Source organism: Lepus europaeus, chromosome 13 (genome assembly GCF_033115175.1).
Source record: "Lepus europaeus isolate LE1 chromosome 13, mLepTim1.pri, whole genome shotgun sequence".
Lineage (NCBI taxonomy): Eukaryota > Metazoa > Chordata > Mammalia > Lagomorpha > Leporidae > Lepus > Lepus europaeus.
In genome coordinates this window covers 86,608,001-86,634,618 of record NC_084839.1, presented here as the reverse complement: position 1 = coordinate 86,634,618, position 26,618 = coordinate 86,608,001, and the positions used below count along the sequence as shown (strand labels likewise).

Below are 26,618 nucleotides of genomic sequence, written 5' to 3'. Positions count from 1 at the left end.
CTTCCGATCCAGCTCTCTGCTGTGGCCTGGGAAAGCAGTAGAAGATGGCCCAAGTCCTTGGGCCCCTGCACCCACATAGGAGACCTGGAAGAAGCTCCTGCTTCCTGGCTTTGGATTGGCGCAGCTCCGGCCGTTGCGGCCAATTGGGGAGTGAACCATCGGATGGAAGAGCTCTCTCTCTGCCTTTCCGCTCTCTGTATAACTCTGACTTTCAAATAAATAAATCTTTAAAAAAAGAAAAACTTAAATATCAGTTAACTCAAAATGGATCGTAAATTTAACTATAAGACATAAAATAGCTCTTAGGAAAAAAAAATACAATCTTCAGGAGCTAAGACTAGGTAGAGTTCTTAGATGCAACACTAATAGCAACGTGATCTATAAAAGAAAAATTGGTAATACGGGATTCATCAAAATTAGAAACTTTTGATCCACATAGGACCCTGTTAAGAGGATGAAACTACAAACTGGGAGAAAATTTGCAAACCAGAAGTCTGACAAAGGACTAACATTTAGAATATATAAAGAACTCTTAAAACAATAAAAAATCCAGTTAGAAAATGGACAGGAGACATGGACATCTGACATGAAAAGATGTGCATAACTAGCATTAGGGAAATGCACAAGAAAGCCGCCGGGAGGCACATGCCTACCAGGACGGCAAAATGGGAAAAATCTGCGACGCCAGCAGACTCCTACGGTACCAGGAAGCAGCCATTCTGAAAACATTCAGCTGTTTCTTTCAAAAAACTCAACACACAACAACCAAACAACTGCACTTCTCCCAGGAAAAGAAAGTAAGCTTTACCCAAAAGCCCGTCCACGGATGTTCACTTCAGCTTAATCTGGAACAACCAAAACCTGGACACAACCCAGATGTCCTTCCAGGAGTCAATGACTACACCCTGGACCACCACCGACACGCCAACAACCTGGGAGGAATCTCCAGAGAATTATGCTGAATTAAAAAAATCCCAAGTGCTTATACACTGTATGAATCCTTTTATACAACATTCCTGAAATGACAAAATTGTAGAGATGAAGAACAGATTAGTGGTTGCCAAGAGGACGGGGTTGGGGTGGCCTGGGGGAGGGGCTCCTGGAGGTGATGGAGATGGTTCTGTATCTTGGCTGTGGTGGCAGTTACACAGATCTACACATGGGACAAAATGATGGCGAGCTGTGCACCCACAGCACACCAGTGTCCAGTGTTAAAGAAAGGGCGCAGGAGCCCTATACCTTTGCAACTTCCTATTGGTCTGTAACTATTGCAAGGGAAAAAAAAAACAAAATCACTAAGTGCAACCTGGTATCCTGGATTGGGCCCTCCAACAAGAAAAAGAACATTACTGGAATAGTAAACTCCACATAAAATCTGTAGCTTGGTTAACAGTAACGCACGAATGTTAACTTTTTAGTTTTGACTAAGGTACCCAAGTTGTGTAAGATGCTAACATCTCAAACATAAAACCCTGGTGCCCAGACTCCAAGTCAAAGCTGGGAGGGGGTGGGGCGGGGGGGGCAGGTACTAGCACTTCCCAACTGCCAGGTCTCCTGACACGCAGCCAAGGTTTCGAGCCGCTGTTCTGCACAGAGATGTTCTGTGCCCACCAGGGCCTGCCCCTGGAGTGTGTTCCGACAGCAGTTCCTAAGCCTACATACCACTGTTCTTTTGGCCTCTCGTCCACATATGAGGGCCCCAATTCCTTTGAGAAAGCCTCCACAAGCCGTCCTCCCTCCCCAGACTACACTCCTGTCTGTGACGCCCATTTCCACACAGCTCAACTGTGAGAAGCGATTACAGGCAAATTAGAAGAAAATGACAAAACGCCTTCTTACTCTCACTTCTCAGACAGAAAAGTGCAAGGAACTTTTGTTTCAGAGACACAAGGAAAACGTGCAGCTTTTTTTTCCTTTCAAGAGTGGTGATAAGGACGCCCCGACTCGGACGATCCTTTCCGCCAACACCCTGCACCTCACAGCCACACCCTGCTCCCAGGAGGCCTGAGAAAGGTGCACCAGGTGGCTCCTCTCCCCTGCCAGCCGCTAAAGAAAGGATTCGATGCAGCATAAAGACCCCTTCCTGCCGTGCGTGCTCTCTCCTGGAAACACAGAAACTGACAATACCGTTCACGGCAACTAGGCACAGCAAGCAGGCAGCAGAGCTGTGCCGGGCAAGCCTCTGCCAGCGGGCCGAGAACCTCCACAGGAGGGAGCAGGACCAGAGGGACACACTCGTGGGGCTCGTGCACACGGGACAGGCTGGGGAGTGTGCACTCCAACATGGCACTGTTCAGGGAAGCCAGGAAGTACAGCCTGGACAAGGCCGCGGGTCTGCACCCCCAGTCAACACTGGTGCTCACAGTGCTGCCAGCAGCGAAAGGTTGGCAAATGAACAGCAAAGGACAGGTCACAGCCAAGAAGGCAGGGACTGTGCACTCACGTCGCGGCTGCGCCCGGAGAGGTATAGACACACTGCGCTGTCCCCACAGCCAGCGGGGAGAGGGGACTAGAGATGATGCTGCTCCTTTCACTGCTTCCAGAAGCAGGCCCGGAGGGCTACGCCCCAGCTGACCCCCATCTCCTACAGGACAGCAGGGCGTGCTGACGGCTCCTGGCACTGCCGTCTGGTTGCGGCGGCCCAGGACCCACACCGGTAAGGGCCATCTACAACGTGGCCTGCAGGGGGTGGGGACTTCTCGGCTCCCGCCAGCTCCCATGTGCTTGTCCGTTCCCCAGCTCGGGGCTGCCTGGCAAGCAGTTAAACTCCTGGGTTCCGCCCAGGGCTCTCCTCCACTGGGACGCTGGGCCTGCTGTGGTTGGACCCTGAAGGAGAGAGGGAAAGAGGAGTCAGTATGCCAGCTCCTAAGGGGAGCAGGGCCTCACAAGACAAGCCAAGTCCTCTTAGAACAGGAGGGGCAGGCAAGGCACCTGAAGAGGCAGCAAGGCGGGGCTGGGAGTGCTTGCTCCGTCCACTGCCTACCTCAGCCTCCTGAGAGGAGATCACCCTAGGGTAAGTGCCGTAGGGAGGCAGGGGCCATGGGCTTCTGACCCCAGGGTGTCCAGGCCGCTGTGCTGGGCAACAGCACCTGCCCTGGACAGCTGAGTGCGGTGCTGGCAGGACATGGAGCAGGTGTTTCATGGTCTCCCATCTCCCAGCAAGAGGGACTGTCACACCCCCACCCCACCCCACCCCACCGGGGAAAGCGGCCCCCAGTCTGCACAGAGCTGCCGGGGACCCCGCCGGCAGCTAACAGGCCAGGAAAGGAAAGCAAAAGGAGAAAGGAAAGATATTTACCTTGGGTGTTTTCTTAAAACAAAAAAATGCTCACTAGTCCACAGTCATTTATCAACTGCAGTTTCCAAATGTGCCAAAGAGGGAAAGGTCTACTGGGAAGGCTGAAGAGAGCAGAGGGAAAGAAAGAGGAGACAGCAGTTGAGCCCAACAGTGAAGCCTCTCGGCCCAGGGCAGCGCCACGGGGCCGCCGACTCCGCAGCAGGGAGGGCCCAGGTGCTGGCGTGAGGACCGCAGGGGAGCCAGGTGCCTGAGGTGACTGACAGGGAGGATTTACTCAGAACCTGAAATGGGGGACCCAGGAAACGTCTTTGGTAAAGCACCGACATTTCTAGATGCTGCAGGTCTGTGAGAACTCTCTAGCCACCACTCTAACTCAGAGGCACCCACAGACAATCCTTCAACGGGTGGCTGCCGGACCCGGGCCCCGCACCAGCCTGCCGCCCCTGCTGCAGACAATTTAAAGTTCGAGAGCCCAAGTTTCCAAAGACTGGTTCTCACCTGCCCTGAGTGGTGCCCCAGGGAAGTCGACACTAGGCTCTTCTGGGGAGGGAGGTGCCCAGTGCTCAGGGACAACCCCAGGAAGAAGTGAGCAGAAAGACAGGCAGGCCTCACTGGGGGCAAATGTCAGACTGCACGTAGGTGAGAGTCACCAACATAAAGTCTACAAGATAGCGGAGAATCTGTTAGAGAGCAGACTCCCCACGGAGCCGCCCTAAGTGACTCAAGGACTGCCCGACGAGCAGCTTGGGCACAGAGGATTTGGAGGTTCTGAGGTGTCCGATCAAGGAGACAGAGAGGCTGCGTGGCCACTGCTGGACAAGGTGTGCACCTTGGGCACAGACGGACTCAGCGTGGGGAAAACCAGAACCAAAGGCTCACATTTAGCAAGGCAAAAACCTCTCTCGGCTTTTGAGATCCAAGTCTAACACGACGGCGTGAGCTTCCACATGGGGGACACTCCATAAAGTAAGATCCCATCACAGGGAGTAGAGGCAGGACCCCGGCAGCCCGGGAAGGCGCAGCGCCCCAGAAAGCTGCCTTCCTCCAGAGGCCCCGAGGAGCAAGGCCTCACGTGCAGTCAGAGCCGCAGCCCCGGCACGGGGAGGGCCTCCTGCCCATCACTCCTGCAAGCCACCTCCCAACTCAGAAAGCACCCTGCTGGTATAAACGTGTGGTCGGATTCTCGGGCGCAGGCCCAGGTGACCGGGTCTGTTCTCTGAGGGGCTCTCCAGGCACCTGCGCCCTGGCTCTTGCTCTTCATCTGCAGGATGGACGTGCCCACCACCACCTGAGACCGGGGACGTGAGACCAGCGAGGCACACACCCCGCAGGGCTCGTCTTCCTCACTGGCTGTGGGGTTGAGGGAGGAGGCAGGGTACCCGGCCCGGCGCATCCTGACGCAACTGTCTTACAGGATAAGAACTGGAAGGCTCCCCTTTTACCCCTCCAACCCACAGCCCACACGACAGAGCCTTCCTTCCACCTGTGGGGCTGGCTATCCCACGCCCTCTCACAGTGAGGGCCGGGTCTTCCTGCCCACCACGGAGCCCCCAGCAGGACAGCGCTCTGTGCTGTCCCCTCCTCAGCAGGGGCCCTTCTGGTTTCTGATGTGCCCGCGGGCCTCCACCTTTGAGCCGGGCCCTTGGTGACCAGATTCTCCTTGCCCAAGTGACCTAACCCTAACCCTAACCAGAACAGTCTGCATGTGATCTTATTCCCATTCACCAACTGTTCCCCAGTTAGGAGAACCCATCCTGAAAGGCCTTCAAGGGAACACGGGGACTTCATGTTTTACTTCAAATGCCAACTGGTCTACTGCTCAGTGTCGTCCAACACAAGGGACAGGGCTGGGGAGAAAAACAGACAAAGCAGGGCAGAGAGCGCGCGCGCGTGCGCGTGTGTGTGTGTGTGTGTGTGTGTGTGTGTGAGCCGCCAGGACTGCCGGCGCACAGCCCTCTGGGTACTTAGACCACAGGACGTGCCCCCGAGGCTTACCGGCTGCAGCAGTCTTCTCCACGAGGAGCCTGGTCTGGCTGCCCGGCACGACCTGGAGGTTGGCGCTCTCAGGGGACGGTGGCAGGCTCTGGGCTCGGGTAGCCAGGAGTGCATTGAGGTACTGCAGCCGTGTAACCTGGAGCACAGAACACATCACCCAGCCGATGCAATTTGTAAATCAAGATGCAGGAGGTACAAGGGGTCGCACACAAAGCGCCTGACCTAGAGGGGAGAATCACACTGGGAGAGAAAGGATAAGAGCCGAGAACAGCAGAGAAGGGCGGTCAGGCGGAACGTGTCAGCCCTCAGAGGGAGGCAGGGGCCGAGGCCTGGACCACAGCAGTCTAGGGGTCTCCTGCAGGCCGAGTGCAGGGCCTTCAGCAGCCTGGGACAGAATCGGTTTGCTTTCCACCCATACAAACTTGTCACCAGTCGGTCTGGCTTCCTAGGGACAACAAAGCTGGGGTGGGCATTTGGCCTAGTGGTTACTGAGACTGCCTGGATTCAAATTCTAACTTTGCTCCCAATTCCCACTTCCTACAAATGTGCACCTTGGGAGGCAACAGGACTCAAGTAACTGAGTCCCTGCCTGTCACACCAGAGACCAGGACTGAGTTCCAGCTCTTGGCTTCGACCTGGCTGCTGCGGGCATTTGGGGAGCAAACCAGTGGACGGAGAACTCTGTGTCTCTCAAGTAAATAAATAAAACCACCAGCAACGAGCAGCCCGGGCGGTCACCTTGATGAGCTGCAGATCAGATAGGGCCCTCACGGTGTAGTCAGGGCAATACGTAGAAGAGCGAGTGCCATCAGCTGGCTCGGGCTGCAGGTCACGGCAGGCAGGTGAGCGCGAGGACACCGGGGACTGGTGAACTATTGAAAGGAACAATCAGTAAGGCCAAGGCGGGATGCGGGCAGCCCTCCACGCACAGCCCTAAGCACTGTCCCCACACATCAGCCTTGAGAGTGTGGGGAAGACCCAGGGTAGGGGGAGTACGTTGGGGACAGTTCTGCAGGGATGGGGTGAGCAAGGGACAAATGCCACCCCACCCTCTGGGCAGCACCTGCAGGAAGCATGGCTGCGGGCCCTGCGAGCCAGTGGGTCAGCCCCCAGCTCCGGCAGAGGCCACACTTACCCGAGGACGGCGCCGTCAGGGCAGACACTCCATAGTAGGTGAAGGCCCCATTTTCGAACTTCAGGCCCTCTTTCCCAATCTCCACCTCAACTCTGCCCTGGGAGGGAGGCGGGGCAGGGGGAGAACAGAGGTGGACAGTTGTACTTCCCACCAGAGCAAAGCACAGGGAGGGGAGTGTATCTGGATGTCCCTGCTCCCACCTCTGCGGGCAGACCCTCCCCTGAGGACCCCGGATGCGCCAGGCCCGGGGCCCCGTTACCTGCAGGATGAGAATGAAGTAGTCCACCGGCCGGCTGCGCTGGTACAGGTAGTGGTGTGCAGCCAGGCGGTTGCTCTCGTCAAACCGCACTTCCTGGTTGACACTGGGGTGCTTCAGCAGGTGCAGCAGGACTTTCTCGGAGACCCGCAGCGGGCTGAACACATCCACCTCTGATCCACAGTGGGAAAGGCAGCCCGTGTGACCACACCTGACTCCCACAGCCCCCCGGCTCTCCGGGGTGGCCTCCACAGCACAACACAGGAGAGCCAGGCATCCCCCCACACCTGCCCGGCTGAGGTTCCCTGCCTGTGGCTTGCCTGGGGGCCTCAGCCTGGTCTCGCTCTCAGTCACCTGGCAGAAAAGAACCCCTCAGGTGACAGACATGCCACAGCTGCAGACAGCAGCACAGTCCTGCTTCCTGGGAACGGGGAGCAGAGCAAGCATCCCCCCAGGCCATGTCCTGATGCACTGGACAGCGAGTGAGAGCAGGGGCAAGAACCTCCCTTCCCCTCACCTCGGGAAAGGAAGCGCTGGGTAGCCAGGAGCAGCTGAGGGGAGATTTTGACTTTATATTCATCATCAGACACCTTGAACAAGGAGAATTCCTCCTTCCGCTTGAGAGGGGCACTCAGAGAAGCCGGCCTCTTCCTCGCCAGGGTCTCCCCTGAGGAGGTAAGAAGACAGTGAGTATGGGCATCACCAACACCTCCAAGCAACACACGGACCCAAGCAGCCCCGTTACCTCTTCTTCCCAAGGCTTGGGAAGAGAGCCCAGAGGGTGAGCACCTGATGCCATTGCTAACACACAGTGATCTTAGTCCTGGGACAGAGCAGGGCAGTATCCCACATTCAAAATACATCCCAAAGTAGTACACAAAAGACCACTCTTTGCCTCGGAGTTGGGTGAAGAAAACGCTGATAGGAGAGCAAAGCAGCTTATAAAGAACGGGCCAGGGGCCGGCTCTGTAGCTTAGCGGGTAAAGCCGCTGCCTGCAGTGCCAGCATCCCATATGGGCGCCAGTTTGAGATCCGGCTGCTCCACTTCTGATCCAGCTCTCTGTTGTGGCCTGAGAAGGCAGCAGAAGATGGCCCAAGTCCTTGGGCCCCTGCACCTGCCTGGGAGACCCAAAAGAAGCTCCTGGCTCCTGGCTTCAGATGGGCTCAGCTCCGGCCACTGCAGCCTTTTGGGGAGTGAACCAACAGATGGAAGACCTCTCTCTCTCTGCCTCTGCCTCTCTGTAGCTCTGTCTTTAAAATATATAAACAAATCTTAAATCTTAAAAAAAAAAAAAAGAGGCCAGAGGCAGTGTTGTGATAGATCGGGTTAAGCTGCTGCCTGTGATGCCAGCATCCCATGTGAGCACCAGTTCAAGTCCTGGCTGCTCCACTCCCGATCCAGTTCCCTGCTAATGGGCCTGGGAAAGCAGTGGAAGACGGCCCAGGTGTCTGGTCACACAGGACATGTGGATGGAGTTCCAGGCTCTTCGCTTCAGCCTGGTACAGCCTTGGCTGTCCCGGCCATTTGAGGAGTAGACCAGCGGATGGACGATCTCTCCCCACAACCCCCTACCCCCAATCTGTCCCTCTTTCAAATCCATACTAAAACAAATCCTGAAAATAAAACTAAAAGTGGGCCCTCTTGCCCACTGAGCCCCCTCACTGAGGGGTGTGTACTGGAGGACAAGGGGTGCAAAATGGTAGCAGCTAACCTGGTGCCCCTGTGCCTATGGCAATCTCAGGAACCAAAGCAAAGGGGCTGTGTTTGGGGACAGACGCTTGGGCCAAGTGGTATGCTTTGCAAGCACGTATGGGTGGGAGGCTCAGGGTCCTGAGAGCTGAGGCGAGGGTCCTGCCATCAAGGACAGGCCCTGGGTCTGTCCTGCAGAGCCCAGCTCTCATCTTACAGGAACAGAGGCAATCAAGGGCCCCAGGACCGCCCGCTGGGAAGACCCCCTCCGGCAGGAACAGGCTTTCTGGGGAGACGCTCTGTGATACAAAACCAACCTGCAAAAACCAAAGCAGGGAGAAAGGCAGAAGGGTGGAGAAGGTCAGGAAGGGCAGAGCCCTCCAGGGGACAGGAACCACACAGGACTGCTAAGTCCCCAGCGCACTTCACATGGGGACTGCAAGGCCGCCGGTGGGAGAGGCTGCCAGGACTTGCATGGGGGCACAGGTGTGAGCCCTGCTGCAAGGGGCGGCACTGGCCCAGCAGAGCTGAGGACAGTGGGGCCTGATGACAGCTCTGGCTGGGGATCCGGTGGTTTCCAGCAGCATGGAGACCCACCAAGACTCACACACACACACACACACACATAAGTGCATCCCAGGAGGCTCGAGGGAGCAGCAGACGGAGCTGCCAGGGGTCACCACTCACGGTAGTCTTCCGATTCGTCCAGGATCTCGGACTTGATGATCTCCTCGATGACGTCCTCCAGGGTGACCAGGCCCAGGACCTCGTAGAAGGGGTCCCCCTCCCCCTCGTTGTTCACCCTCTGCACGATGGCCAGGTGGGACTTCCCTGTGGAGGGGGGACACTCATGTAACAACTTCTTGGAGGTCTTTTTTTTCCCGGTCCCTCCAGTACAAGCGCACCGAAAGGACAGGCGCTAACATCTGTGTTTTCACAATGTGCGGGGCACTAGGCTGCACTCTTCCTAGGTCCTCACTAAGACTCTCACACACTTACGAGCGTCCGTCTCATTTTACATAGGAGGAAAATGAAATCTCCGAGATCACGTTCACCTGCATGAGGCTGCCCAGGCAGAGCAGAGCTGGGGTTCAGCCCCAGAGGCGGTTTAGACAAGGATGCACCCGGTCAAGAACACATGAGCACCCTGCACAGCAACCAGGCTGCAGACATGTGCTACTGGGGGCACAGACCACACCCCCCCCCCGGGACAGTGGAACCGGGGTACACTCCCTGCAGGGCATCAGTGGTCCTGGAGGGGATGCAGCTGAGCAAGCAGCCATTTGGGGCCCAGTCTGGACAGCCAGAGCAGCAGCAGAACTCTCTCTCTTCCCCCGTGTCCTTCTGTTAGCTCCCAACCGGGTTTAGTGAGGAAACAGAAGCTTAAAAATGGCCCAGGTCTCAGAGTATTGGGGAATACTAGGGAAACTACAGGAATTTATTGTGTACATCAGGTGTTCTTCATTCATGAAACTTCAGACTTGTCTTAAAGAAGTGGGATGCAAACCACATATATATGTAATTTAACATCTTTGAGTAGCTGCTTTAGAAAAAATAATCTAAAGAGGTGAAAATAACTTTAGGGCTGACACTGTGGCACCGTGGGTAAAGCTACTGCCTACAGTGCCAGCATCCCACATGGGTGCTGGTTTGAGTCCTGGCTACTCCACTTCCAATCCAGCTCTCTGCTATGGCCTGGGAAAGCAGTAGAAGATGGCCCAAGTCCTTGGGCCCTTGCACCCAGGTGGGAGACCTAGAGGAAGCTTCTGGATCCTGTTAAGCCCAACTCCAGCTGTTGCAGCCACTGGGAAGTGAACCAGCAGATGGAAGATTTAGCTCTCTCTGCAATTCTGCCTTTCAAGTCAGTAAGTGAAATGGGTGATGGTTCTAGTCTTGGCTGCTCCTCTTACAATCCAGCTCTCTGCTATGGCCTGGAAAAACAGTGGAAGATGGCCCACCTGCACCTGCGTGGGAGACCCAAAGAAGCTCCTGGCTTCAGACTGGCCCAGCTCCAGCCATTGCAGCCATTTGGGAAGTGAACTGTCTGTAACTTTACTACTCAAATAAATAAAATCTTAGGAAAAAAAAAAAAAAAGTATGCCTGGATCCAAGTCCCAGATCTGCTCCGAATTCCACATTCCTGCTAATCTACATCCTGGGAGGTAGCAGGTAATGGTCTAAGTACTTAGCTTCCTGCCACTCACTTATGGAAGGCTTCAACCAAATCCTGGGCTCCTGGCTATGGCCTGACAACTCAGCTGTTGTGAGCATTTCCTAGGGGAACCAGTAGATAGGAGATTCCTTTGTATCCACGTCTTTCAAAAGTAAAAATTTTTTAAAAATAGGTACTTTACCATCTTTTTGTACTGTCTCTGGAATCTGTCATTTAAATAAGCACAGAATCCTCAATTCAGACTAGCAACTCCCTGGCCCGCAGCAGGGTAGGCTGGGCAGGGCTGTGCAGATTTGGGACAGGGACTGTGAGCAACCCAGCTCCACTATACCCCTGTCATTAGTGAAAAGGCTGGAGGTACAGCTGGCCCAACTGTACATGTGAGGGGCACTTGCCTCAAGAACCTTTATGGAGGAGCCAGCGTTGTGGCACAGGGGTAGTGAAGCTGCCGCCTGCAACACGGGCATCCCCTGTGGGCGTTGGTTGGAGTCCCAGCTTCTCCACCTCCAATCCGGCTCCTTGATAATGCACCTGGGACAGCAGAGGAGGCTGGCCCCAGTGCTTGGGCCCCTGCCACCCATGTGAGAGACCTGGATGGTGTTCCAGGTTACTGGCTTAGGCCTGGCCCAGTCCCAGCCATTCTGGCTATCTGGCGAGTGAAAAAGTGGATGGAAGATCTCTCTCTATATATATAACTCTGCCTTCCCACCCCCCTCAAAAGAACCTTTTTGGAAAAGCAACAAATCAAGTTCATGCCTCTGTATAAATCATACTTTACACATAGTGGGCCTAATTAAATAAACCATCATTCTTCAGGATATCCTAATACCCTTGGACAAAAATTAAAGGGAGAGGGACTGGTGCTGTGGCGTAGCAGGTAAGCCAGCTGCATTCCACATGGACACCAGCTTGAGTTCCAGCTGTCCCACTTCCAAATCAGCTTTGTGCTATGACCAGGAGAGCAGTAGAAGATGGCCCAAGTCCTTGGGCTCCTGCACCCGTGTGGGAGACCAGGAGGAGGCTCCTGGCTCCTGATTAGCCCAGCTCCGGCCATTGCGGCCATTTGGGGAGTGAATCAGTGGATGGAAGACCTCTCTCTCTCTGCCTAATAATCTTTAAAAAAAAAAAAAAAAAAGTTTAAGAAAACGTTAAAGGGAGAAATCCAGCTGAAGTAGCTGTCCCCCTTTCAATGAGAAGTCCCTGGAGAACACGGAGTCCTGCTAAGCCACGAGCACTGGAGCAGGAGCCCGGGGTTGCCAGACACCTCCCCCGCCCCGCCTGGGGCCCCATTTCTACAGGGGTCAGGGCCATCCTGCCACACAACACATCCCTGGCCAGCCCAGACCAGGAGGGCCAACGGCATGACAGCCTCTGGATTCTCAGAACCAAGGCCCAGGCTCTAAATGGCGGTCTCAGGGCAGGGGGTGGCCTCACCTCAGCCCCTCCTTCCAGAAATCTGGTCCCTGTGGCAGTTACCCAGAGAAAGCTCCTTGCTTGCAAACGCCTGTGAAGCAGGCACGCATTTCTCTGTGGCAGGTCACACTGGCATGACCCAACAATGAACAGAAGAGAGCAGGGCCTCCAGAAGAGCCCCTGAACAGAGGCCACGCAATGAACCCTCAGCACGGGCCCAGAAGGCACCTGGAGGAAGCAGGATGGAGACACAGAGAGGGCGCTGTGGGGGACTCATGTTTACTCATCTGATGGCTCGAGCCAGCGGACACAGCCACGGGCAGGTAGATGGTGTGACCCGCTCCTGCACCCAGAAAGCTCTGTGACAGCGCTATAGTTTAAATCATGGTCAGCAGGCTCAAGGGTGCATCTGCTACTTGGGCGCGGCAGGACTGACCCTTTTGTACTGCCTAACTCCTAGGACCTTCAATTGTGCAGCTGGGGCTGAATTATTTTCTCTTCCTTTCCTTTTTTTGTTTCATTAAAAATGCTTAGGCAGAGTGACAGAGACAAGAGAGGTATCTTCCATCAGCTGGTTCACTTCCCAAATGCCCTTAACAGCCAGGGCTAGATCAGGCCGAAGCTGAGGGCCAGGAACTCCATCCACTCCCACGGGAGTGGCAGGGACTCAGGTACTTAGGCCATCATCTGCTGCCTCTCAGGGCAAGAAGCTGGACCGGAAATGAAGCGGGCCTGGATCCCAGGCGCCCTGCGATGGGATATGTGCATCCCAAGCAGCAGCTGTACCGCAACCCCCGCCTCCCCCTTGGCTTCTGAGTGAACTGTGTGAACGTGAGGCTCGGAAGAATCAGGCGCTACCAACGTTCCTCCCCAGTGTCCAGGCCGGTGGCAATCATCTGGCTTCTCAAACAGCAAACCGGAACTCCACACAGTCTCCTGCCACCCCCATCCTCTCTGTGGCCGAATGCCCTCGAAGACTCTCACTGGGGTTGACACAGAAGGCAGGGGTTAGTGGCCTGACACAAAACACCAGTCATTCCCCACCGCTCGGAAGCACTCCCGCTTCCTGTGAAGTTTGCACAAGATAATCAACATGCCATCTCCAGTCCGCCCTGCCTGAGGGGCGCCTCTCCCCAGACTACAAAGTGCCCCGACACATGGCGCTCGGCCGGAGAGAGAGGAATGGGGTCCGGAACAGTAGCTGCTAAGATGCCAAGGCCTCCAGCTCCAGCAGGTTTGCAGGCACCTCCGCCTCAGAGCATGACAGAGAGAAGAGAAGGAAACTGACTTTCAAAACCTCACTTGCCGCGGAGGCCGCGATATGCCCTTTGCTTGTAGGCAGAAGAATGAGTAAGGAGGTTAGGACCGACGAGCAGACACAAGGTCCTGTCGGGGCTGCTCCAAACTAGACACGCACAGAAAACTCCAGAAGTCGCTGGAAAGGCGGGGCCATTCTGCCCCAAGGACGGCCTCAGTCCCCACGACAGAGGAAGTCAAGGGGGCTACAGGGCTCCCCATTCGACCTCTAGGAGGAGGCTTGTCAGTGCACTGTCACGCAGCTTCTGGAACATTCTGACTGAGGCACAAAGTCCTTCCATCCCCAAACCCTCCGGCATCAGCCTGCCTGAAAACCTGCTCGGTTCCCCAGAGCTGCTCAGAGCGGGAGCAGCCTGTATCGTGGGCGCCCTCCGCAACAATTCTTTCCTCCTCAACATTTCCACCGAAACCTGCCCACCAGCACATCTTCAAGCTCAGGAGCCGGGGGCCCCTCCTGCTCGTCCCTGCTCCCTGGCCCCCACTTCGCCAGGGGCCTGTCTACTTCAGGGCGTGTGCGTCTTCCTGTCCACTCACTGCCCCGGTGCTTCTCTGCAAAGGTCATGCACATCGTGGCTGCCGGCCTCCTCCACGACCACACTCGCCTTCCCCGATCTCTGCCCTTCGCTTCCGGGAAACGCCACGTCTCTGGCTCCATTCCTTCCTCAGCGCTCTCGCCTCTTCCGGGCAGCTCCTCCTGACCCTACCCGACCGTCCAACCCCTTCTGCTCGAGTGCTCCCCTCCCGCCGTCCAGACCGGTCCTCCTGCCCCAGCCTTGCCCTTGTGTCTCAAGAGCAGCCGCCTGCTGGGAGTTTGCTTCCTGGGACACTGCACAGGCACAAATGCCAATGCCCAAAACAAGCTCACTTGTACGCCACCCTGCCTCTGGGAAGGGCAACACCCCCGTGTGGGCAGAAACCGGGCTCATCCTCAAGACTTTGGGGTGACCACCGAATCTTCCCAACCCCATCTCTCACAGCCTCCCGAGTCTCCCCTCCAGGGCACAGTGCTGCGGCCCCTCTGCTCTCATCACCTCTCATCTGGATCCTTGCATCCTGGTTTCCGTACCAGCCACCGCTCATTGAAGACCTCGGTGACCGAGTGCAAGTCATGCACGCGAACCCAAGCCCGCCCGCCCGGCCTCCATGGGCATTTTGGTTGGGATGCACAACAGCCCTGAGCCAAGCTCACCTAGCCTGACCCTAAGGGTCTGGAAAGTGAAAAACGGCCCGCCTAAACCTCATCCTGAACACCAAGACCAACTCCTGAAGCTTCTCCCTTCAGTTCCAGATAGGGGGAGGGCGACCCTTTCACGCCCACTGCCCCACATCCCCTCCGGGTGACTGCTCAGAAGCTGGCGCCAGGCACTGGAGTGAGCTGAGCACTTAAGACACCTTGAAGCGTGACAGCTCAGGCCATCAAAGGCACAGCTGTGGCCTCTACCCAAGCTCCCTGAGCAGAAGGGACAAAGCCTGCACTTGCAAGGTGACCTCTGCTACTGGTTCCCCAGAAGCAGGCGAACACTACCCATCTGCAGAGCTACCAGCCGGGAGCAATCATCACGCTCCTAGCAACGCGCACCCAGGCCCAGGTGCCCCGCGTCTCCTCGCCCAGATCCTTTCACTCACCCCTCTTATCACTAACCACTGAGGACCCTGAGCCCAGAGAGGCAGACGGCCTTCCCTGGGCCCAGGAGCACAGTGCAGGCCGGGCAGGATGGAACGCACTCGGCTGACTCCAGGGCCACACTGCTGACCACCACACCTCAAGAGAGCCCACTGTTCGGGATCTAGACAGAGTACTTACCACCAGCACGCTGTGTCTGGGCCCCCACCCAGAGTAGGGCTGCATGGCCACGTTCAAGGGAAGGAGCCAGGGCCCCCAGAGAGTCCGCCAGATCAGACACGGCTGTGGGTCCAGGAATTAAAGGACATGTGGCATGCAATGCACCTACCAGGGTTTGGCCCGAGGCTGTGCCCAGTGCAGGAGGACCATGGTCATTCCTGCCAGGACTGTGGGAGGGCTCTGCTCACGTGCTAACAGCCCGTCCACAGCATGGGGTGCCTCCACCCCAATCCTGCGGGAGTTCAGGTGAGAGAAGCACGTAGCGCCCCCAAAGCTGACAATGCAGACGGCTGCAGAGGGACCCACAACTTCACACGCTGAGGGCCTGTTTTACCTTCAACCTTGGAGTCACTCAGAAAAGCCAGGGTGAAAGGAGGGGTGGCATAGGAGCTAGAGGAGAAGCTGGGAGACCCTGAGGGGAGGTTTAAAAAAAAAGGGGGGGGAAGTCAGGGGAAGGAGAGATTAAATCAGCATCCACAAAGCTGCTTCTGATGAAATCAAAGAGAAAGTTCTCTCCATACCTGCAGGAAAGGAGGAGTACTGATGAGTCATGCCCTTGTCACTCAGGAAAACAGCCATCAGCCAGGGACCCCACCAACGCCCTGGGGACACCACAGGGGCAGCCAGGCCCGGATCTGCAAGCCACCTTCTCCGCGTCCTTTTAGTGTCTATCCAAGAGTTTCAATCTGCTACATCCGACCCCAGGCACAACAGAAATGGCCTGGGAGCCGGGAAGACCCCGGAGGTTTAGAATCAGTGAGAGGTATGTCCCCAACACGGGGGCCACCGTGGGGAGAGAGAGAGAGAGGTGTTTGCGTTCCATGGCACTCTGTCCCCTCTGAATGGCGGGGTCCTTAAACACTTTAAAAGGTCATTCCCATCTGCAACGCGACCACCCTCTTAAAACCGGCCCTTAGAGGGCCCCCTGCCCTCTCCCTTTTCCCCCGACGGTCCCATGAGCCCCCTCTCCTTCCCCAGGGCCAAGCTCGGGCACGGACATCCCCTCTGCGGTGCCCCAGCCGTTACCTCGCTTGAACTCCTCCAGGACGGCGTCCAGCTTGGTGTCGTTGAAGACGAAGTGCAGCGGGTGGTTGTAGAACCGCGTGATGGTGCTCAGAGGCGTGCAGTCTTCCGGGTCCACGAAGGCCAAGTCCTTGAGGTAGAGCATGTCCACGATGTTGGAGCGCTCCTCCTCGTACACGGGGATGCGCGTGTGGCCGCTCTGCATGATGCTGGCCAGGACGCCGAAGTCCAGCACGGCGCTGGCGTCCAGCATGAAGCAGTCCTCGAGCGGCGTGAGCACGTCCTCCACCGTCCGGTAGCGCAGCACGCCCTTGCTCAGGTCGCTGTAGGGGTCGCCGCCGCCGCGCGCCAGCTCCAGAATGCGCTCGCGCAGCCGCCCGGGGCGCGCCGCCAACTCCAGCAGCTGCCCCACGGGCAGCGCCACCGGCAAGGTGAGCAGCACCGCCAGGCGGCTGAGGCCGAGCGCGCGCGGCGCCAGCGCCAGCGCCCAGCGCCCGCTCACGGCGGCCGGCAGCACCTCGCCCACCAGGAACACCAGCCCCGCGCAGCCCAGCACGGCGGGCACGGCGCGCTGGCCGGCCGCGCGGTACAGCAGCACCGCCAGCGCCGCCTGCGCCAGGCTGGCCAGCAGCAGCAGCGCGCCCAGGGCGCAGCCGGCCCAGCGCCGCGCGGGCTCCAGTCGCCGCGCCGCCGCACGCTCCGCCTCCGAGCCGCTCTCGCGAAGCACCTGCACCTCGGCCGGCGCCAGCGCCAGCGCGCTCAGCTGCAGGCCCCGCGCCAGCGCCGCCAGCGCCAGCAGCCCGGCCGCCCCCAAGCCCAGCGCCCAGGGCGGCGCCGCCTCCTCGGCCGCCCCGCCGCCCGGCTCCACGCGCACGGCTAGCAGCGCCGAGTGCGGGCGCACGGTCTCGGAGCGCAGGCACAGCAGCGCGCGCCACTCGTCCGTGGGGGCCGCCCCCGCCGCCGCCTCGGGCGCCGCGGTCGACCCACTCTCGGGGCAGCCCGACCCCTTCGGGGCCACCCAGGTCCAAGAGCTATTGGCGAAACCGGAGCCGAAGAGGCTCAGGCGGAAGGTGGCCTCCGGCGCGGCCCGCACCGCTCCTCCGTCCTCCTCCAGGCAGAAGCCCAGCACTCGCAGACCTGGCGTCGCCTCCCCCGCGGCGTTGCCCAGGCAGAGCGCGGCGAACAACCAGCCCAGCCGACCCGCCGCCGCCATCGCCTGCTGCCCCCTCTCGGCCTCTCGCGCAGCCTACCCCGCTCGCCCCGCGGCCTCCGCCTCCCGCGGCCCAATCATGACCGGCCTTCGCGCCCCCTCGGCCAATAGGCGGCGGGTGGGGGCGGGCCCTAGGGTCGGACTAGGCTGCGCCGGGGAGTAAACAAGCGGCGGCGCGGGGCGGGCCGGGGGCGTGGGGTTCTCCGCCCCACCGAGCCCCGCCGCCGCTCCGGAGGCACTGGGTGGCCGGCTGTCGGAGGACGCGGAGCCGCGAGCTGGGGCGTGGCGGGGCGGGCAGGGCCTCCGACCCGTCCCGAGGCCTCGCGGGAGCCGCGGGCCCGTGCTCTGGGAACGGGACGGGGGCGCCTGAGCCACGGGTCCCGGCGTACCTGAGGCTGCCGACGGAGGTGGAAGCGAATGGCAGCGTGCTGTTTGCCTAGGAACGGGCCCTGGGAGCCAGAACCAGCGGCTGTGCTTGTGCCGATGCTTAACTGCGCCGGGCTGCGGCTGTAGGCCCCAGGACGCCAACACAGGCCCTGTCTTCAAGGAACTCGCGTTCCCGCCGGGGAGACCTGTGGTGGAAACGTGCACACAGGATCCCAGCCTCTCGGGATCCTCACAGCTACTCGGTGTAACTAGTGTCTGACAGGAGAAAGGCGAAGTCCAGGAAGACCCCTGGGATCCGAGGCGTCGGGACGCCCCGGCCACCGCCGCCGTAGCCACACAGGGCGGCGCAGCGCTGTCAGGACTCCCTGCCCGGCTCCTGGCAGCCCCTCAGGCCGAGGCCGGGAAACTCCTCAGGACCCCGCAGTGTAGGGTGATGCACGACCTCTCTAGTCTAACTACATGCAGACTGGCCCCTGGAGCTAGTTGTATTATTTCTTCTCTACACTTTTCCGTTGTGTTTTTTTTTTTTTTTTTTTTTAGGCGGATGGCCCCCGTGACAACTTGCTCTGTCATGAAAACGACAGTTTATAAGAAGTATAGGGGAAAATGTTTAGCATGGCAGTTAAGAAGCCCCTCGGGACACCACATTCTGTGTGAGTGTCTGGACCTGAGTCCCAGCTCCACTCCCGATCCCAGCTTCCAGATCATCTGCACCCTGCGGAGGCAGCCAGAAGGCTCCAGGATTTGGGTCCTGGCCACCCACGTGGCACGATCCCCATTGAGTTTCCAGGTCTGGCCTCCTCCTGGCCCAGCCCTGGCTGTTGCCAGCATTTAGGGAGTGGACCAGCGGATGGCAGATTCTTTCTCTGTCTTTGCCAATCATATAACTTTAAAAAAAAGATTGTTTAAAAAAAATTTGGCTGGCGCCGTGGCTTAACAGGCTAATCCTCCGCCTTGCGGCGCCAGCACACCGGTTTCTAGTCCCGGTTGGGGTGCCGGATTCTATCCCGGTTGCCCCTCTTCCAGGCCAGCTCTCTGCTATGGCCCGGGAGTGCAGTGGAGGATGGCCCAAGTGCTTGGGCCCTGCACCCCATGGGAGACCAGGAGAAGCACCTGGCTCCTGGCTTTGGGTCAGCGAGATGCGCCGGCCGCAGCGGCCATTGGAGGGTGAACCAACGGCAAAAAGGAAGACCCTTCTCTCTGTCTCTCTCTCTCACTATCCACTCTGCCTGTCAAAAAAAAAAAAAATTAAAAAGTATGCAGAGTGATCACAATCAAGTGAAACATATCTGTGGGGAAAGTAATGTGCAAAAATGAGTCTGACCAAGGGGGAAACATTTTGTGTAAAACTCTCAAGATGACAGTCATAGTGTCTCCTCACGTAAACGCAGACTGGGACAGCTGCATCTCCCTCCATGTTCCCTAGTCTCGAAGGCACTTTGTCTTCAAGCAGTCGGCCTTTCTTGCATTTTACAGGAGTAACGGTGGCATCACTGAGCCTTTCCAAGTGATCATCTGCCTTTTTTTTTCAGTTATTATTTATTCAAAAGGCAGAGTGACAGAGAAAGATATCTTCCATCTGCTGGTTCACTCCCCATATGCCTGCAACAGCCACGGCTGGGCAAGGCCAAAGCCAGGAACCCGGAGCTCCATCCGAGTCTTCCATGTGTGTGGCACGGCTCAAGTGCTTGGACCTTCAACTGCTGCCCTCTTGGGTGCATTAGCAGAGCTGGTTTGGAAGTGGAACTGGCACTTTAACGTGGGAAGTGGGCGTCCCAAGATGCAGCTAACTCAATGTGCCACAGTGCCCACCTCCTTTGATAAAGAAATTTTAAACACTAACTTCAAAATTTTTTTTAAAAATTAAGCTTAGTTAACTAGAAATTTTTATTCCTATTCAATGGATTGAGCTTCTTTAGTTCTCATTTCTCTGTCTCCAAGTCAAGATAAAAGGCCTACATTGAGAGAGAACTGATGGATGTGCTTCAAACATGTCAAGCGCCTGCAAAGTCGTTAATTAGCAAAGAACAGTTCCAGAGGAAAGAGGAGTTAGACAGGGCTCTCACCTTTGTTGAGGTACTTTTTCCTTAGTCTCAAGTGGTAGCTTTGGGATCCGCATGGAAGGAAGGCCTATACTTCCGGGAATGGAAAGTTCCTACCTGTACTTGCGGGGAAGAAAAGTCCTTGTCAAGGTCCCCGTGGGTGCCTAAAGGTCAACCAATGAGGATCAGACCTGCCTCAACCTTTAATCCCCATGCCCTGAATCTACAAAAGGAGCCCTCCCAACCTCTGACACGAGACTTCCCCGCCCCTGCTCTGTTGCTCACCCGGGAGCGCAACCCCAATAAAAGCCTGTGAATTAATTGATTAGTCTGCCTGGGAAGATTTGCTACGCGAAGGACACCTTGCATCAAGTACCCTTGGAAAACCACCAATTCTAATTCTTGGAGGAAAAAAAACCTTTGCATGGCAGAACAGTTGGATGAGACTTGGAAAACATAAATGGTCGAATAAAGTGTGACTACTCAGAGATACGCAGCATCCAGTAGGAGGCAAACAAAACTGCGTCAGGTGGCATTCACCAGCTCGTTCCTTGCTCCGTGCCATTCTCTGTCCCATCCCTGCTTAACCACAGCATCATCGGGCTTTAAGGTCCCTCACTGCAGAGGGACAAAGATGAGAGAGAGGTCTCTTGCATCCATGGGTTCACTCCCCAAATGCCCACAACAGCCGGGGCTGGGCCAGGCCAAAACCAGGAGCCAGAAACTCCACCCTGGTCTTCCATGTGAGTGGCAGGGACCCAAGCTCTTGGGCCGTTATCTGCAGCCTTCCCAGGCGCATTAGCAGGAAGCTGAGCGGCTGGGATTCAAAGATGGTATGCTGGCATATCACAAGCCACAGTTTAACTGGCTGTGCCACAATGCATGCCCCACAAGTCTGTTTTTTAAATATACAGCAGTAAGTGCTATAGAGAAAAGCAGGGCAAGATAAGGAGACAGAGGGGTTGGGGAGATGCTGTTTGGGATGAGGGTAATCAGGGAAGCCTTCGACAAGGAGGTGACATCTGTACAGAGACGTAAAATAGGGGGTGAGCCTCACTCCACCCAGAAGTGTCCTAAGCAAAGGAGAAGCAAGTCAAAAGGGCCCAGTGTGACTGTCTCCATAGGAGGTCTTCCTCACTGAACTCACTGATGAGTCCAAGCACCTGGCCCGTAGGGGGTCTTGGATGTGTGGAGCAGATGGAGCCCACCTACGCACAACATTTTCTATTGTTCCTCCTTTCTTCTGGAATATCCTCTTCCTTTTGTCACTAACCCAAGTGCCTCCCTTTCTCCAGACTCCCCCAGTCTGTCTGCTCAAGTTAAGCCATGATTGTGGAGCCCTGGCCTCAGTATACTTGATCGCTCCCATTAGCCAGCAGCCCCTACACTGCTGGAAGAGGGGTCTGCACAGCTGCGGCTTTGGGGTGGGTGCAGGGAAGTGACTGTCACTCAGGGCATCCAAGAGATGAACAACTCAACTTTGAAACCACAACCGGCCCCTGAGTAGCGCCGCTGCAGCGTATAAAGACGCGATCATACTTCCAGATCAAGCTCCGTTCACCCCTCTGCTCCCAGGAAAGGGGGGGGGGGGGTGATCTGCCCCGTCCCAGGTGCGCCTCCAGCTGCTGCAGGTTAAGACCCTGTGGCAGCTGGTTCACAGGTCTGTGACCATGGCTCAGGACACTTAAGAGCGCATGTCTACCAGCACCTCCCACTCCGGATTCCTGTGCCAACAGCCTTAACCATGGATACATTTTGTAATTTCTGCTAGCCTCTCCCTGCTAAACGACCTAAGGATACTCTGCTGCCCCTTGTCCTGTCCTATATGACAGCCAACCACAGTCACTTCTGCTTCTGTGACAGATAGGGAACACGGACACAACTCAAACACGCCAGGTGCAGCTCACCGAGATTTATATATATTTCATCTTTTATTACCAATCAAAAATAAATTCCATATATTGTTTAGCAAATATTATCATTGTTTTGTGACAAAAGACACAAGAGTCATAACAACAAAACTCCCCGAGAGTCAAACTCATAACAATGCCAAAATAAATCACAAAAATATACAAATTAAAATCTTACGCAAAATAAATAGGAGTTACTTGCTACGGTGGCTGTGACTTGCCTACCCATTTGGATGCCAGTTGCAAAGGTCTCCCTAACAAGGAAGACAAGCAGGGTGGGCCAGGTCCAGGGTATGGCTCAGCCCAAGAACCAGAGGTTGGAATAGGAAGTGAAAAATTGCACTGGGAGGAGGAAGTCATCGGACCAGTAATATTTGGAAATAATTATGACCCTCTGCAAGAAGTGATTATGACGGGGAAGGAACGGGGGAAGGACCAACTGTTGGTAGAAACTGTGTGTGCACAGAGGTAGCTGTGGAGGTGCGTACACCTGCTCCTTTTGCTGCACGCACACCCACTCGGGTGGGGCCGATGCGTTTTGCTGTGCCTGCACACGGGTCACTCAGGAACATGGCTCTGCTCTTATAAAGACTCGGGAGCGAGCTGCTCCTGCAGAAAACAAAGAGGTTTCCCTAACAGGGACCAGAGGTCCCATGTCTTTTTTTCCTTATGGATGAATGAGAACCCATGGGTGTCACCACCTACCGTTCAGGCTTTTAGGAGTAAATTCTGTGACTGAGGAAGCACGCAGACTGGCCAGGGGCAGGCGCCTGGAAAGCAGAGCACTGGGGGTGACAAGGCTCCGTTGACTCAGACAGGAGTGCGTGAACACTCAGGCGGCAGGCCTGCGGTCTCCTTTACCTAGATCTCAAGGCCCCAGCTTCTGTCCCACCTGACAGAAGGGCCGTCACAGCCCTTGGTCCCACAGCCTCCCCAGCGGAAGCCTGGAGTTCTGTGGCAGGGTCAGGTCAGCCCAGGGAAAAGGCGCCGAGAAGGCTTTCCCATGGATGGCGCGTTCCGTCCAGGACCACTGGCCGCAGCCCAGGCCCGTGTGACTTTGCCCAAGGATCTCGCAGGCACGGGACAGGGGGGCCGTCAGTTGCATGCCTTTAGCAGAACTCTCTTTTCCTGGGTTTCCAAAGGTGGGTGAACAAGGTCAGGTGAGCCTTGGGCAGCCGCAGAAGAAAGGGCAATTAGAACTTGCTCAGTGGCTTCCACCATGTCCTCTTGTCCCCAACCCCCAGGAGGAATGAGGTTTGGGGATTAGAAACAGGGAGTTCCGGAAAGGGCTTCATGGCGACAGTTGAGCCTTGACTCTCCTTGTGAGGTGGCGGTGGGATTAGCTGCTAACAACACAGACGCCAGAGTTACCCTGACAAGTCACGTCCGACGTAGAAGATGCCAACCCCACGGAGGGGGCAACCTTTGGTACGAGTGAGGGCAGGGCAGCAATCAGACAGGCCTGGGGCCCTACCTGATGCTCTGAGTCAGCCCCAGGACCAGGAGGACATTGTCCCCAGGGCAGATGGGAGGCAGGGGAGAGTCCTTGGCTGAGCCCCGACTCACCGGGAGCGCCGGGGAGGCTCCTGGGTCCAGCGGTTGATGGGAGTACGTGTGCTCTTCTCTGTAGCTAGATAATCGTGTCCCTGATCACAGTTATCCAGCAGCCCTCGGCCTTGGCGACTTCAGACCAGCCTCAGTGCACATGTCCACACCACTGATGTCAACACCACATGGTGCTCTGCTTCCTGGGGACAGCCGCCTTCTTCCCGAGAGACAACTCGCCCCCAGCAGGCTCTGGGGTCCCACCTCTGCAGCTGGAGGCGGCGGCAGAGGTGAAGCAGGTGCAGGAAAGGGAGGGTGGGCTTCCTGAGTCAGGGACAGAAGCTGGAAGGTCACGGCTGGGAGCACATTATGGCTATTGCTTCCCGGGGTGAGATACCCTCCCCCTCCGGAAAAAAAAAAAGTTTGTATTTTTTTTTTAAATAAAGTTCCTTAACCCTGTCTTCCCTTCCCAAAATGATACTTAAAAAGAGGAGCAGTAAGTCCCATTTAGAAATTCTTTCAGTAAAAAATTGCCTTTGCTCAAGGTAGCCAGCCCATTGTCCCACCAGTCCAGGCCAGGTAGCCACGGCCATCTCCGAGCTGGTCGGAGGCCCCCAGAGAGGCCAAATGCCCACGCAGGGGCCATCTGGCTGCTCAGCTGGCTGGGCCATGGCCGTCTACCCTTCTGGCTGTACAGGCTCCCTCTCTTGATGCAGGCCCACTGGGGAGGCCCCCGCAGGGTGGGCGGGGGGCCCCGGGCCCTCCTGTCAGATGACGCTCTCGTGGGAGCCTTTGTGCAGCAAGGAGTTGCGCTCGTTGAGGAGCGTCGTCGTCTCGTCTACCACGGGCAGCTCGCATTTCTCGGCAGGGCTGTCCATGCAGGTGGTGCACCCGTCCATGGGGAACTGAGGGCTGTTCTCCATGCGCGAGGCCAGCAGCCCGTTCTGGTACTGCTGCCTCGTGATCTGCGGGAGGACGGGGTGAGTCCATGCTGGGCGGGCGCTGACAGGCAGACCCCTGCGCCAGCCCTGGGCGAGAGAGGACACACCTAGGCAGAGCCGCTGGAAACCCTTGCAAAGAGGAGGACCGAGAGCAAAAAGCCAAAGCCCCCCAGGGCCTGGCCCTCAGGGTGGGTTTAGTGGGAAAGGCAGCAAGTGGCCAGTTCCGGAGCAGAGCGATGCAAACACGCGGCCGCACGGAGGACCTGGGAGGCACTCACCTTAATGTACTGCAGGTCCATCAGCGCCCGCACGCTGAAGTCAGAGATGTACTGGCCCAGGACGGAGCTACCGAACTGGTTGCTGCTGCCCGCCAAGGGGGTCGTAGCTGTGGTCGCAACATCTGTGCGGTCCGGGTAACTGAGAGATGCCGAGCGGCTAAGGGGCATGGGGTGGGCCGGGGAGCGGTCTGTAGGGGAGAGCAGAGCCATCAGCCCAGGAATCCTGGTGTCCGCTCCCAGTCATGGATGGAAGCCCAGGTGCAGGAAAATTCTTAGGGACACACAGAACCACACGAGGTCTGACCTCGTCAAAGCCAGAGTTAGTTTATCAGTGGTGTGTAACACGTGCTAAAAAGTCTGCCAAATCAAATAAACCAACCAGAAAACAGAAACCAGAACACAGTTTACAGTTACTAAATGCCCCATTTCTCCGACAGCTCATCACTCAGGGGTGACACCATGATGACCCTCCCGTGGTGGACAAGCTGGGGCCTTTGTTTCATTACCAGCTTACTATGGCAAGTGACATAAACTGTACACTTTTAAATACACACATGCTGAAGTGCTCAGGGCTAACGGCATCTCAGTCTACCCAAGCCTGTCCGCACCTCAAACGGCCTGGCAGACAGAGCCAGCAGCTGTTCCTTCCCACAGGAACCCACAGGCCCTTTGAGTTCCAGGCTTTGCAAGCCGCACCTGGAGTAAAGGTGGTATGGCCTCTTCCTGCCGCTAGGGGCAGCACAGACCTCCTTCCGTGGGAAGGGTGGGGTGACTCCAGCTCAAAAGAGGAAGGAGGGGCAGGCATCTAGCCTAGTGGTTAAGGCTCCGGAGTCCCATGTCGAGGGCCTGGGCTCCATTCCCAGTTCTGGTCCTCACTATAGCTGCTTGCTGAAATAGACCCTAGAAGGCAGCACTACCAGCTCGAGGAACCGGATCTCGGCCCCCCACGTGGGAGACCTGGCCCCCATGCAGATGGCAGCTCTCTGACTCCATCTTTCTGTCTCTCAAATAAGTAAGCAAAAATTCAAGAAAAAGAGGAAGGGAAAAGGGAACTGTACACGTTGCACATCATTAGCGTAGTTATGAAAACACGGAAAACACTGAAATACACAGAAAAGTTCATCGTGAAGGCATGCAGGCGTTTAAAACCCAGAAAGTGGACCAAGCACATCGGCTTAGTTAACTAAGTTACCGCTATGTTAGCTGCTCTAACAAACGGCTACTGAAGAGCGTGAACATGAACACTGTGGCTCAATGACCAATAGGGTTTCCAACAGTACGGAAGAATTGAGTCATGGTCTCTCCTGTGCTTAAGTAAAGCTTGACTTTCATTTATAAGAGTAGGAAATTACAGTATATTTCAGGAACAAGAAGTAAAGGGATCATTAGAGAACCATGTGCAAGTTCCTACCTTGAGTAATGACTTTGATAAACTTCTAGGGTAACAAAAAAAGAAAGTTTATCTTTAATTAAAAAAAGATTTATTTATTTATTTATTTATTTATTAGGAAGGCAGAGCATCAGAGAGAGAGAGAGAATCTTCCACCCACTATCCATTCCCTAGATGGCTGCAAAAGCCAAGACTGGGCCAAGCTGGAGCAAGGAGCCAGGAACTCCATCTGAATCTCCCATGTGGGTGGCAGGGGCCCAAGTACTTGGGTCGTCTGCTGCTGCTTTCCCAGGAACATTAGCAGGGAGCTGGATCAGAAGCACGTAGCTAAGACTTGAACTGGCACTCCAAAATAGGATGCTGGGGTTGTAGGCAGCAGTTTAACCCACTGTGCCATAGTGCCAGCCCAAGAATGTTTTTAGTTAATGCTTATTGACACCCAGAAACAGGAACTGAATTTAAAACCAATACAAATTAGTGACATGACCTATTAAAGCTAAAGGACCTAGTGGCTGGTGTTGTGGTCCAGCAGGCTAAGCTGCTGCCTATGACAGCACCATCTCATTTAAGCACCAGTTTGAGTCCCAGCTCCTCCACTTTCATGCCAGCTCCCTGCTAATGCGCCTGGGAAAGCAGTGAAAGATGGCCCAAGCACTTGGGCCTCTGCCACCCACATAGGAGACCTGCGTGGAGTCCCGGGTTCCTGGCTTTGGCCCAGTCCAGCCTTTATTGTTGTGACTATTAGGGGAGTGACCAGTGGTACAAGATCTCT

The 26,618-nt window shown here is 56.4% G+C and overlaps 2 protein-coding genes across 2 annotated transcripts in view; both read right to left on the bottom strand.

Annotated features, from left to right (window-relative positions):
* Positions 1-1,832: 1,832 nt before the first annotated feature.
* Positions 1,833-17,361, bottom strand: CNNM3 (cyclin and CBS domain divalent metal cation transport mediator 3). The gene is made up of 8 exons (XM_062209919.1): positions 16,147-17,361; positions 9,062-9,205; positions 7,202-7,351; positions 6,688-6,857; positions 6,429-6,525; positions 6,032-6,165; positions 5,294-5,429; positions 1,833-2,826 (listed from the first exon to the last, which is right to left on the bottom strand). The coding sequence occupies exons 1-8, from the start codon at positions 17,354-17,356 to the stop codon at positions 2,762-2,764; spliced, it is 2,106 nt and encodes a 701-aa protein (XP_062065903.1). The 5' UTR covers positions 17,357-17,361; the 3' UTR covers positions 1,833-2,761.
* Positions 17,362-21,714: 4,353 nt separating this feature from the next.
* CNNM4 (cyclin and CBS domain divalent metal cation transport mediator 4) overlaps positions 21,715-26,618 on the bottom strand; it is a 49,380-nt gene continuing 44,476 nt past the window's right edge. Inside the window, exons 6-7 of the mRNA XM_062209917.1 lie at positions 24,457-24,644; positions 21,715-24,202 (exon numbers count right to left, since the gene is read on the bottom strand). Coding sequence (XP_062065901.1) covers positions 24,005-24,202; positions 24,457-24,644 — 386 coding nt within the window. The 3' untranslated portion in view covers positions 21,715-24,004. The remainder of the gene's footprint in view (positions 24,203-24,456; positions 24,645-26,618) is intronic.

What these genes read in the sequence shown, in the direction of transcription:
- CNNM3 (XM_062209919.1), bottom strand. Translation starts at nt 17,356, where the DNA reads ATGGCGGCGGCGGGTCGGCTGGGCTGGTTGTTCGCCGCGCTCTGCCTG. An exon ending in CCTGGAGGAGTTCAAGCGAG is followed by an intron (nt 9,206 to 16,146) that starts GTAACGGCTGGG and finishes CCCCCTCCACAG; the next exon opens with GGAAGTCCCACCTGGCCATC. An exon ending in GGAGAAGACTGCTGCAGCCG is followed by an intron (nt 2,827 to 5,293) that starts GTAAGCCTCGGG and finishes TCTCTCCTTCAG; the next exon opens with GGTCCAACCACAGCAGGCCC.